Source organism: Fistularia commersonii, chromosome 1, assembly GCF_037954325.1.
Source record: "Fistularia commersonii isolate RoL2024-O1a breed Wild chromosome 1, RoL_Fcom_v1.0, whole genome shotgun sequence".
In the NCBI taxonomy this organism is placed as follows: Eukaryota; Metazoa; Chordata; class Actinopteri; order Syngnathiformes; family Fistulariidae; genus Fistularia; species Fistularia commersonii.
The window spans coordinates 3,861,232-3,874,931 of record NC_141284.1 but is presented as its reverse complement, the minus strand read 5'-3'; the positions used below and the strand labels follow the sequence as shown (position 1 = coordinate 3,874,931).

Sequence of the window (13,700 nt, the reverse complement as noted above, 5' to 3'; positions counted from 1 at the left end):
CTTTGCATTTTTTTTGCCACAAATAAACGCCTAAAAAGGTTTCAAAGGGGCATAGTATGTTTTTGGGGCTGGAGAACTGATCATGGGGTTTTACATTGATTTGGTTCGCAAACAAAATGAATTAAATCAAAAAATGAAGTCAAAAAATGAATTCAATTCATCAGTTGAGGATCTACTGTGCTCTCCTGTTTTTATCAAATCGCTTCCCTTTTTTTTTTTTAAATATATTTCTGCATCCTCGCACGACCCTGTCGGCTTTCAGTTCCTCGAAGTCGTGTAATTTGACAACAGACTGGTTGCCCAGGTCAGGAACTTTTCAAATAAGACACAACGTCGGTTGGTAGAAACAGAAAACGGCTCAACAGCGACCATAAATCAGAGAAAGTAGTTCAGAGATGAAATGTGGGAAACCACAGGGGTCTGTACTGGGCCCTTGGTTTTTGTTTTGTTTTTTGAATATGTGTGTGTGTGTGTGTATGACTGCACATATTCTGCTATTGAGAGCTGTGAAAGCAAACCCTCTGGAGGCGGACACGTCAGAGGGGATTAAATCAAGAATGTGGTTTAGCATGACTGAGCTAGCCAAAGATATGTGTGTGACGTCCAGTCGTTTTCTCACAGAGGCTGCGGCTCAGTCTGCGGAATCGGCGTCCCTCCAATCGGGAGGTCGGCGCGTTGATCGCCGCCAACGCCGTGTGTGAACGTGTGAATGTAATCTAGCGACGAAAGCGGCTACATAAGTGGAGACCACGTTGTCTGCGCCGCTTGTTGCGGGATATCCACGCTAACGTCCTCGTCCCGATCTTCTCGTCTTGGCGACATCAACTATCATCTAATCAAAAAAAGGTCACGCGAGATAACTCCCGAAGCCCCCTCGGCCACTTTGGATTCCCTGCCGCGGCGCCAGGCTAAGCTACCTAAGCAGCCTAATGCTGTTTTTACCTAGTGAGTCACTAGCTAGTTCCCCTCTCAGTGTTGATGCTGCATTGGTGAGCGAGACATAAACCCGACCTAAACAGCGAGTTAGTGGGTCCGTTACGACAAACCCCCCCCGACCCGACAAACGCTGTTTTTCTTCCTGCCTCTTCAAAGAGGGACAAATAAATAAAAAGCTTTTCTGGCTCTGCATCACTGGATCCTCTGCTACTGATACCCCCCCCCCCCGTGTGTGTGTGTGTGTGTGCGCCCTGGGTTAGAGTGGACAAAATATAGCTCAGAAAGTCTGAAGGGACTATTTTAAACACCTTTCACATCCTCTTTAGCCCCCACATGTAGCCTATTCATATCCTCGCCTTGACAGATCAGGGATGCTATATTTGCTAATGTTGCCTAACTGGTGTGTTATGTGTGTGTGTGTGTGTGTGTGTTCTTGCCTCACCCCCTCCTTCCAAAAAACAAAAAATGGTAACACACCCACACGCAATGAGAGGGCTCCTTTGAGAAATGTGTTTCTCATGTTCTCACGGTGTAAAAATGACGCTATCGCTAAGCTCTAAGAATCGGCAGCTCTGTCCACGGGCCCAACCTGTGTGTGCGCATGTGTGTCTGTGTGTGTGTGTGTGCGCGTGTACAGGGCGATTAAGTTTGCGGCGTGTGTGTTTTAGGCTTAAATAGTGAATGACAGTCTTTATGGAAGCCCTTTGCCTTCTTCTGGTGAAAACATGGAAAGATTGTTTACTGAGGACTAACTGTTCTTACAGCCAGGGGTCACAGTCAAGTTCAAGTGTGTGTGTGTGTGTGTGTGTGTGTGTGTGTGTGTGTGTGTGTGTGTGATGTGTACTTCTCCTCGCATGTGGCTATGTTTAGAACTGCAAACGCGCAGATACTATCAAAGCAATCAGCGCAGACTTGATGGAATAATCGTTTTTACGCGGCTGGAGGGGAATTACGTGACGTTTATACCTATTTGTTTTCCTCCGTTTTTGTTTTGAGCCTCATCAGATATGGCCGCTCAACAATCGCGAGTCACACGGCGGCGGCGGCGAGTCGGTCCAGACTTTGTTCGCGGACGTCAGTCCGATCCGTCGTCGCTAATCCAAAAAGACGAGCTAAGGTTTTCCCCTCACTGATGTACCATCTCCATGGATACCAGCTGAATGAAGGTCATCACGTCACATGCGGAAATATGGGATCGCTTATTTGTTAGGAAACACCTCTGCTGCCATCTGTGTGTGTGTGTGTGTGTGTGTGCGTGCGTCTGTGTAAATGGCATTGAAACCGCAAATCGCTACATTAGCGCAGCGCATTTACCTTTAGCACGTTAGCATTCATCAACAGATGTTTGACGTTGACACAAGCCCGTCTGGCCGTCGTCGACGGCAACGAACAACCGCGGCCGAGCGACGGAGAGGAATGAGGTTGATAATAAAGGCGTTATTACTCTTGGAGGGAGCAAATATCCCCGACACTGCGGCGGCTCGAGCCCGGTGGACGATAAATCGCATTTTTTGGGCGCCGGGATGCGAATTGCGAGCGTAGATAAGTGGACGTGCGTCTGCTCGGAGACGCAGTCCAGCGTTTGGCAGCGTCTCCGAACTTCCAGACGAGGGCCCGGCTTTTTTATCTGCTGTGGGAAAAAGAAAAACGCGTTAAAAACGCGTTGTATTTCTTAATTTTCCCTTTTCCCCCGGACACATTTTTGATTTGGAGCAGTGTGGGAACCCGCCGCCGCCGCCAGCTCCGAACCCCGGGGAGGGAAAGAAGGGCGAGGAGGGGGGGGGGGGACCGTCCCAGGCCCCGGAGAATCCACCGCCGCCGCCGCCGCCGCCAAGGTGCGGCCGCGTCTGCGTCGTGCCCTCGCCGTCCTCGCGGAGAAACCTAGCGGCGCACGTGTGCGCCCGGTGAGGTCACGCTACAAATATAGCCTCGTCTGTTTTCGACCCGACGTCCAGACTGTCTGAGGCGGCGAAGAGAGAGCGAGCGAGAGAGAGAGAGAAAAAAAAACAAAAAAAAAAACACTGCAGTCTCTGACTTTTTTGGTCAAAACACAACGGGAGAGAGTAAGAAAGAGGGGGAGGAGGGACGATGAAGATTGTGTGGGCGAAAGGGGGAGCGGGGGAAGCGCAGGGGGGGGTTAATAATTTCAGCCATCTCTAAAAATAGGGCGCTCTGGAGGAGAAGGAGAAGAAGAAAAATAGCAGCTCTGCTAAAAATCACAGCTCCGGAGCGGCCGTTCGGACGAGGAGCGCTCCCCGAGGCGGAGCCTGGGAAAGTCAGCTGTGTCTGTGTGTGTGTGAGAGTGTGTGTGTGTTAAAACGTGCCGCCGCCGATCGTCTGGATGCCCAAAGGTTCACCCTCGAAGGTCTCGGCCTCATCGGGCGCCCTCGTCCCTCCCACGGCCCAGATATGTCCGCGGGTTCACCGAAGATTTGATTTGTTTGTAGATGTTAAGGAGAGAGTGACTCGGATGATTGACAGCGTTCCCATCCAGGTTAAGCCCCGCCTCTCAACCCAATAACAGCTGGAATTGGCTCCGCCCCCAAACCCCGAACCACCATAAGATCTTAAAAACTCCGATTACTTTTAAACGATCGCGTTTTCTCCGGTGTGCCGTAGACTCGGAGTCAGACGGCGTTCGTATCTAAGCCCCGCCCCCTTTTTGCTCCTGGCGAAGGAAAGAAAAAGGGAAATGGCGTGGATCCCCCTCTCCACCGCTCGATCAGACGCGTCAAAATGTTAGCGCCGCCGCCGACGTGGGGGAACTCGGATCACCTCCGGGTTCTGATTGACGGGCATGTGTGTGTGTGTGTGTGTGTGTGTGTGTGTCTGTTTTGGGTTAGGGATCCTTTGAGCGGCAGGGCTGTCAGACGGGTCTGCTCATCCCTGATCCGCACCCTTCCTTCCATGCCATGCTGGCATGCAGCCACCCCAAACACACACACACACACACACACACACACACACACGCTCACGTAGGATGTGGAAGCGTCCCCATTGATCCGAAGCCATCTCGGTGATTTCCCGCTTATCGTCCGGCAGGATCGCATTTCCCCAAAATGCAAATCACGGCGAGCTGAATTTACACAGGCGGCGGCGGCGAAAATCCAACGCCGCCATCGTCCGACATCCCGCAAAAACGTCTCAAAAGGGCCGATTCTTCTAACGTGGTAATAATAACGTCGTAACACATTTAAAACTTCCTAAAAACGCGTCTCGTTGCCGCGAACACCTGCTGACATCAGCAAACTCAGCGGATCGACACGGTCTTAGATAAACAAACCGTTGTTATTTCAGTTTATTCATTCTTGACAGAGAAGTGACAACAGCTATTAGACGGTTACTACAAGGTGTTATTACAAACAGTTAGAAAAAGTAATTAAACAGTTATTACGCACAGTTATCACATTTCCACTGAATCGCATGATTGTTGTCGAACATGTAATACAGGTGTAATACAGCTATCGCTTTTTTTTTTTTTTTTTTTGCGTGTGGATTTTTGTACTATTTGTACTGTAACAACAAATGCGAGATATGGACGTCTGTCGCCTCAGGAGTTGGAGACGACTTTGGCGAGGACTCGTCAAAAACGAATCCGAATCCTCCTCCGGGCCCCGACGCGGCCGACGCATTGCCTAACAGGCCTGGTATTTGGGCGGAGGCCAACGGCTTAAAAATAAAACGGGAGTCAAGATTGAGATGTGCGAGGGAGGACGTGCTGCTGGACGTCGTCCTCACACACACACACACACACACAAACACACACACATCTCCTCCAACCCCTCCGTCGGTGCAGCTCGAGCTCAGTGAGCGTCGGCCGGGCAGGAAGTCGCAATTTGAATGGGATTTGCCTGGTCTGAGCGGCGGGGTGGGCGGAGCCGGCCGCCGGAGGGGCGTCCTGATAACGGCGAGGAAGGTGACGCGTTGGGTCGGCGTCACGGGCGGGGCGTGACGTCAATCGGGATTTTTTTTAGCGGCGCGTCGTCGCCCCGAGCGGGAGGCCATTAATCCCATTATCAGCTGTTTGAGGCCTGGTGGGCGGAGCCTCCACCCTCGCGCCCGCCTTCCAGATCGCTTCTTTACATTTTAAAGATTTAACATTCTTGCGTTGTGAGATTAGGAACCGAATGAAGATAAATACGAAAAAAAATACGAGTCGGAAATCTGTTTTTTTTTTTTTTTTTTATTTGTCGGCTCATGTTTGGACGTACGCGTCACGGTCAGGAATGGGAAATAAAACATGGGGATTGGAAGTGACTGCTCATACAAAGTGTTTTTTTTTTTTTTTTTTTTTCAATTTTTAAGATTTTAAGACTTTAACAGTCAAGATATTAATTCTCTACAATTTACTGATTTTTTTTTCAAATTAATTACTCAGTTAATCGATCAATTAATCGCTACTTACTTGGCAAAGAGCTGTCAGAATGGGCAGCTGTTTATGAGATTAGATTTTACAATCCTGAGATTAGATAATCCCGTAATTTTTCACCCTGCCCTACGGGAGACGAAGTGAGTGATCATGCAAGGTGTACATTTTCAATTTTTTAAGATTTTAAGACTTTGGGAATCAAGAAATTAATTTTCTACAATGTACTGATTTTTTTTTTTCTAATTAATTAATCAGTTAATAAGTCAATTAATCACTACTTATTTGGAAGTGAGCTTACAGAATGAGCAGCTCTTTATGAGAATAGATCTCACAATCCTGAGATTAGATAATCCCGTAATTTTTCACCCTGCCCTGCGGGACGGGAAGTGAGTGTTCATACAAGGTGTACTTTTTAAGATTTTAAGACTTTAAGAGTTGAAATTAATTTTCTACAATTTACTGTTTTTTTCCCCAAATTAATTAATCAGTTAATCGATCAATTAATCACGACTTATTTGGCAAAGAGCTGTCAGAATGAGCAGCTCTTTATGAGAATAGATCTCCAGATTTACTCTCACAATCCTGAGACTAAATAATCCCGTAATTTTTCACCCTGCCCCGCGGAACTTTCCGCATTTACCCATTTATGACGTTTTTTTACGGGAGCCGTTTTTATTTTTTCACGCCAAAAAAAAAAAAAAAAAAAAAAAAAAAAAGCCCTCATTTCCAGAAGCGGCGTAATAAGACAGTAATAGCGGTGTGATGTGTTTCCCTCCGGTTCCCCGGCGCTGTGACCCAACCGGGCGGGTTCTGAGTCAGCAGCCTCCTCCGGTTTCTCACCAGGGATTTTCCAGCGGCGACCAGCCTCGGCAGCTCGCCGGACGGCGCCGCATCTGGAAGGGATTAGGGCCGGGCCGTGCACGACGGCGGCGGCGGTTTTTCAGGTGTCAGCTGGGTCGGGGCGGGGACGTGGTCGTTTTTGCGCGAGGGCAGAGTTCGGCGGGCGCCCCGCGTCGCTAAAAAATCTCCTGGAGTTAAAAAACCGAGACGCGCCGCGGCTGAGTCAACATCGTGATTCAACCCGGTTCTCTGTCGGAAGCCAGAGCGGCGCCAGCCGGTCGGCGTCGGACCGAGTTGAGGGGGCGACAACAACCGACAGGCCTCTGCCAGGATGGACTGGAAACCGCAGACTGCAGTACCGCCCGTGACCACTAGGGGCGCCACTCAGGAGAGGCAGGGGCGAGCGGCGGGGAAAAACATTTGATTGTGATTCGGATATTCATCCAGATGTTTTCGTTCATTCATTCATTATCTGTACCGCTTATGTCGCAGGGGGCGGAGCCTATCTTGGCTGTCATTTGGCGAGTCTGGACGGGTCGGTCAGCCAGCCAATCACAGGGCTCCACATAAACACATATAACCATTCACACATCGTACGTAATACCGTTCTCCGTGTTTTCCTCCTTTAGTCCAAAAAAAAAACCAACAGATCCATTGAGGAATTTTGATTGACAGCCGCCCCATCCGGGTTAAACCCCGCCTCTTACCCAGTTGGCTCCGCCCCCTGCCGCCTTCAAACCAGGAAGTGGATTGATGTTTTCTTCCCATCCTTCATTGGTCAGAACACTTTACTGATGATGAACGGATGAATGAATGAAAAAACGTTGAGGTTAAAGGGTCGGGGGCTTACTCTGGGTGGGGGGTCGGTGTGTGTGTGTGTGTGTGTGAGTGTCTGACCTGGAGTGTGTGACGGAGGGGGTTCGGGTGGTTGGGGGGGGTCATCTCCTGGCCATGTGAACAGGAAGGTGTAGGTTCACGGCTGAAGCTGTTTATCAGATCGCCGATGGGGCAGAAGAGGGACTCCCGTGGGGTGGGGGGGGGGGGGGGGTCATGTGGTCTGCTAGGAGTCAGAGCGATCCAAACCAGTATGTGTGTGTGTGTGTGTGTGTGTGTGTGTGTGTGTGTGTGTGTGTGTGTGTGTGTGTACTCGTCTCAGTGATACCGGGCGAGTCGGAGCTCCATTCCCATGATTTCGCCGCTCGCTTTCCCACCGTGACGAAGAAAAATACTCATCGCCTTATTTATTACGATTTGAAAAAAAAAAAAAAAGAAGAGCCCGGCCGTTTCACTCAGCTCCTGCCGTAAACATTTTCTCTGGCGGGGGAAGCCGGGTCCCGTTCCCAGCTCCCCTCACACACACACACACACACACACACAAAAACACACCTCATTCTGGTCGATACATCAGCTCAGATCACTTTAAATAATCAGCCAGTCAAATGATCGCAGTGTCTCACACACACACACACACACACACACACACACACACACACACATGTGCGCCCCGTCTTAATCCCACACACGTCGAGGTAGATTATTTTGAAATGACAGAATGTGAACTCACTCCGGGCTGGAATATCACACTTGTTGATACTTGGCGCTGGTACTTCATTTATTGCGGTAATGTATTACTTCACCATTGCTACCGCAGTGCATGGCGGACGCTCGCCACATACTTTTACTAAAGTAATCAGGATACTGTCGTTTCTGGACTGTTGAGCACGCCTGAATGTAACCCGCCCCGACTAAAAAATAAACAAATATATGTGTGCAAATATAGGCCACGTTGTTACATGAGATATTAAACATTTTTAATCTTTTAATTACATATTAACACCCATAATACATACTGGAAATGCTTTTTTCCGAACGCTGCCTGCAACACAACTTATTGATAATAAATAACACACATTTTCTATCCTTGCTTTGTCCTCCTCCAGCTGATGGCTATCTTGGTCTTCCTCCTGCGCGCTAAAACCGTCAAAGTCGTCCTCTTAGGTGTCGGAAAAATGAACGGGCTCTGGATTTCACGGTAATTTCATCGGTTCGGATGTGACGAGGCTAAATGTTTCGGCGGCGTGAAGCGCGTTAGCTCAAAAAAAAAAAAAAAATCCATAAATTAGCCACATCGTTGTGTAAGATGCAGCGTTCAAAAAGTAGCGGTTTATAGTTTGGAAATTACGGTACTAATACAGCTACTTGCTGCCTGTCAGCTGTAGTTACTAGTAACTCTTCAGATTACTGCTGATCTGAACGTTCTGTGAGTCCCCGATCGGGCCTCGACGTCGGGTTGTGTCCAGCTCTGGTTGCCGGGGACGACGAAGCAGCCGGAATCGGGATCTTAGAAAAAGTTCTGACCAATGGAGGGGTCAGAATGAAGCTGCATTCAGAAGAACATGGAGATGCCTGCCAAGTAGGAGAACGTTCACGTTTCTATTTTGTTGGATCAGAACCTTCGCTGCCGCGTTTTAAAATAAAAAAATCGTAAAAGACGATATCAGATACGGCGCTGAATCTGGGTCGGAGTGCAGACGTGGGTTCCCACGGGGCCATTTCTGACCAAAACAATGCGGGAGACGCTCAGACATAACAAACACCTGGCTGAGGAGATCGCACCCGATAAGAGATCGGAGATGGAGATAAGACCTTCTCCAGGCTGCAGCCGGCAGAACGTGTTACTAGCGTGTAATAATGCGCCGTTTCAATGTAACACGTTAAAGACGCAAAGGCGAGGGGCGTGTCCTCGCTTCTCATTGGTTCCCCGCTTCACGACATCCCATAACAACCCGGAAGAAACCGGGGCTTCAACCCGTCGGGATGATGAAGATCTCGTCGGAAGCGATCGGAGGCCCGCGCTCCCATTGGTCCGTACGGCTGTCAATCGGACGGGGAGGCGCCGCCATTGGACGCTGAGCAAATCTGGTTTGTCCATCAGGGCAAAGGGGGTGAGGGGTCAAAGGGCAAGCGCGGGGGAGCGGTCAGGTGACCCCGAACGATCGCGAGATAGGATGAACCCCCTCCCCCCATCCAGGAGGAGCATTCCATCACTCTTTGTCCGAGGAAGGGAAAGAGGAAAGACGTGTGTGTGTGTGTGTGTGTGTGTGTGTGTGTGTGTGTGTGTGTGTGTGAGCGACCTCAGTGATATTAGTAACGAAGCTTGAAGATTAAAATCTTTGGCATTTGTCAAATGTTTGCAGATGACGTTGCGATGTGTATTTTTCAATTAAAATGAAAGAAATTCAAAAATAAACAATCATTTAAAAAATAATTGAGAAAATATCGCAGTTGCGAATTTATATCGGATATTATTCGTTCATATAGAATGAATGGAAACGACGATATGAGATGCAAATGAAGCGAAACGTGTGACGAGAAGCGCTTTTATTTATTAAATATTAAATCTTTTAAAAAGAAATCCTGGCATCAGTGTGACCTGGTAACATAATCCCACCGTCCCATCCCTCCTGCAGCGGGACAAAGGAAGTGTCAATCACCCGCTCACGGCAGAGAAGCGTTTACACAACAGTGCGCGGTAACGCAACACACACACTGCGACAAGCAACTCACACACTCATTTGACCTGCGATCATTTAATGGTTTTTTTGGAACGAGAACAAAAAAAAAAAAAAAAAGAAGTGCCTTCGTCGCCACAGATGTGAAGTGTTTTTCTTTTTTGGGAACAATATCCGGTTTTAACCCTTTTACCCTCCGGGGTTTTGGTGACGAGACGGTACGAGCTCCGCCAAAGAACCGGCGAGATTCCTGTGAAAACGTTTATCGGAGCAAAGAGGAATCCCCTTCTGTTTCCACGGTAACAGCCCCCGGACAGGGTTTTTATGCAACATCTGACAGATTCATGTGTAATTTAATCCCCGTCCCCGGCTCCTCTTTTTTTTGCGGACGGGACCGGGACCGGCTCCTGCTCCGTTCCCAGGAACGAAAAAAGCGATTCGTCGACGGCCTCCGGGAATCGTGGGAAGGAATTCCATTTACAAGAATCGGGATTAACGGTCGAACGGGACGCCAGGAAAAAGAAAATTGCAAGAAAATTCCATGAAAATAGCGGTGAAATTCGGTTAAAGTCCGTTAAAGAGATTTAAAAACGTTGTCGTGAATATGCCGGGCCTGTCGGCGGCGCTGTCATGGAAAATTCAGCGATACCCAAAGAGGAAGAGGGAATAGAGCTTTCGCTTAAAACACTGCGATGGCTTTATTTTGGTGTTTGTATGTCGAACCAAACACCGTCAGCATCTTATGCGTCGTCTTCCGGGGGTTTACAAACATGGCTAATCGCTAATTTGAAGGCTAGCATAAAACTTGCACCGGTTTGTTGGTTGAAAATAGTCTGTAAATTAGCCGTTAACCTCTGAGCCGTGGCTGCTGACTAGCATAGTTAGCATGCGTCGTGGCAAAGCGACGGCTGATATTGTATTATTTGAAAACCGCAGCAGTTTCTTGCCGTATCGGGCATACGGCCGTCGATCGGACTTCAACTAAAAAACATTTTGTTGTCCGGTCCTTATTAAACACTCTCTGATTCAAAGAGCGAAGTGAAAAAGTGACATAAAGAGTAACTCACTGCAATCCAACAAATGTCAGTGCGTATGAGGAACGTGGGTATTTTAGAGGGTAAACAAACATGGCCGACAAATCGCCATGAGCGTAGCTAGCTGCTCTTTTCCCCCATTACTGTCGTTTCCGCTCCCTCCATCTTTTATTTTATATATTATATATTTTATATCTTTTATTTATGTACTAATGAAAAATTGAAGAGCAATAAATTACATTAAATTCTAATGACCCATAGTCGTTCCAGCAGGTTGAAGAAGCCTTGAAAATTAGGAAGAAATTATCCCCGCAAATAATGTGATAAGTAAACAATAATTTCAATAATAATTTAGTAATAATAATAATGATATAAAAATAATAATGATATTACCCAATAATAATGACATATGACAATAATGACAATAAACAATAATTTCTTGAAAATTAAATTTAAAATTGCATTTAAGAGCGATAATTGACGTTAAAAATTATAAATTACCGATTGTAGTTTCAGAATGTACTCATGTAATCCGCTGAAAATCTCTAGTTTTCTCACCTCTGACTTTGGGACCCTGAGCTGTTTCCCTTGAAAGTATCAATTTCATGAAAAATCTTCCTGTGAATTATCCGATCGTCCTTTTCCCACGTCTTTTTCCCCAACGAAACAAAAAGGAAAAAAAAAAAAAAAAAAAAAAAAAAAGAAGAAAAACCAAAAGCCCATTTTGAGGATGGGCTTCCCCTTACTTGCAGTTCCAGCATCGGCCACTAGGGGGTCGGCGCTCCGGTCACTCATCCTGTGTGAGTTTGGAAAAAGACGGAGCAGAACCCTCGGGGATTCGGCCAGAGCTCAGGCGAGACAGTCCAGTGCCTCTGTCCGACCGCACCTCATAAACTATCCCCGACACACACACACACACACATAGACACTGATAAGACAGATCTCAGATCGCCTCCATCTGAAACCCCTACGTTGTTTAAGTCAGTGATGAGACAAACGGGCTCGGGGCCGCGGCAACTCCCCGCCTCCCCCACCCTCGGGCCGTGAGAATACACTCTAAAACTGTATGCCTGTGCACGCCTGTGTGTTTGTGCGCGCGCCGCGAGTGTGTGCTCTCGATTCCTCAGTCGACAGAGAGTGATTCCTGATTAGAAAGCTTTATCAGCGACCGTAAAAACATCAGGGGTCTTTTTTACTTCTGGGACGAGACTCCGCCCCCTGACCCCTAAGCCCCGCCTCTCCACTAGCTGGCAAAAACAAATAAACAATAATTGTCATGTTTATACCTTTTTTTTTCTACTTAAATATCAATTGAAGCAAATACAATCATCCACGCTTAAAATAAATAGAGGAGTAATTTCAAGAATAAATAATACATTCAAATGTATTTATAATGAGAGAATGAGGACAACTTTATTTATCCCGAAGGAAATTGTTGTGCCAGAGTTTAAAGCAAAAACATAACAATAATAGATAATAGTGGGAAGGAGGGAGAATGAGAAATACAATAAAATATAAATTGTCAAGGTTAAGGCTATCAAGTGTTTTAAGGTCTTAAGTACAAAGATTTTAAGATTCCCTGCGGCTGAGGGAAGAGGAATTAAAAATAAATATTTATAAATTTGGATATATCAGTTACATTTTTAATGAATTGTTTTTTTTTTAAATGAATATTAAAATATTGACATTGGAATTTCAGGTTGAAACAAAATTCGGTAGAAGGAAGCAGGATTCTGACTTTTATTTGTGAAACTGGCTTTTCAAAATTAAGTTGTTTTTTTTTTTTTGTTTCTTTACGGTTTCTTAATTGATTTCCCACAAATCTGCGATCAATACCTTTTTCCAGGGACAGCTCGGTCCTCATCCACCAACGTCACGGTGGCGCGTTCAGGGAAATCGTCCAGTAATTACAACAACAACTAAACGCTGGAACTTCATTCATGGAAAACCCTCCTGTCACTTTTCACCCGTCGTGTGTTTTCGTGTGTGTGTGTGCACGTTGCGCGTGCACGTGCGTGTTTTTTCGCTGTGTGCCGGCGACGCAGCGGGCCTGCGGGGAGCCATCTTTCCTCCTTTCCCACGCTCCCCGTCCCCCTCGAGCCTCCGACGGTGACGTCAGGACAGAGGTACGGGCGAGTGCCCCGCTCAGGGGTCGCAGGTTCACTTCCTGTCTGTCGGGGCCGATGCCGGACGGCGTCCAGCGAGCCGGCGTGACGTTTCTTCCTTTTTTTTTTTTTTTTTTTTTTTTCATTTTCTTTAATTTTATTTTATTAAAAACCCCCGCCGTCCCCTTCTGTTTTGCAGGCCATGTGGCTGATGCTGCAGCAGGAGGAGCCGGAGGATTTCATCATAGCGACGGGGGAGGTGCACAGTGTGAGGGAGTTTGTGGAGAAGGCTTTCCAGCACGTTGGGAAGAGCATCGTGTGAGTGCACGCACACACACACACACACACACACTTTCAAGCGTGCATCTCCTCGAAGGGTCATCTGTCTGTCGCGGTGTCACGTTTGATCGACGTCACCCAGAAATCTGGCGCCCATGCGTCATCGCAGGGCTCCGCTGGGAATTTTGAGGAATATTTCGGAGGGACGAACTGAACGGGGCGGGTTAGAAAGGAAAATATTTCAAAAAACACACACACGGACACACACGGGCGCAGCACGGAGCAGTGTGTGTGACAAAATGGCGGAAATTCTGGTGGGATTTATCTGAAGTCCCCCCCGACTCCAAGTGTGTTTATGATCTGTGCATCCATGATACAGGCCATGCTAAAAATGTGTGTGTGTGTGTGTGTGTGTGTGTGTGTGTGTGTGTTTGACTGGATGGGTGCTTGCCTGCATCACTAGCCTTCATAGTGTTAGCTAGCGTTAGCATTAGCTCCACATGCTAATAATAATTATAATGAAAATGCCACCGCTTGAGTAGACACGCTAGCATTAGCTTGTTTTTTTTTCTCACACCTTTTGACCTTTGACCGCTTATGGTAATGGAAAATTAGAATGTAAAAT

At 47.3% G+C, this 13,700-nt stretch overlaps 1 protein-coding gene across 1 annotated transcript in view; it reads left to right on the top strand.

The window, feature by feature from the left end:
* The window catches only part of gmds (GDP-mannose 4,6-dehydratase), a 167,414-nt gene that overhangs the window by 116,947 nt on the left and 36,767 nt on the right, over positions 1-13,700 (top strand). The window contains exon 8 of the mRNA XM_086144824.1: positions 12,996-13,114. Coding sequence (XP_086000950.1) covers positions 12,996-13,114 — 119 coding nt within the window. The remainder of the gene's footprint in view (positions 1-12,995; positions 13,115-13,700) is intronic.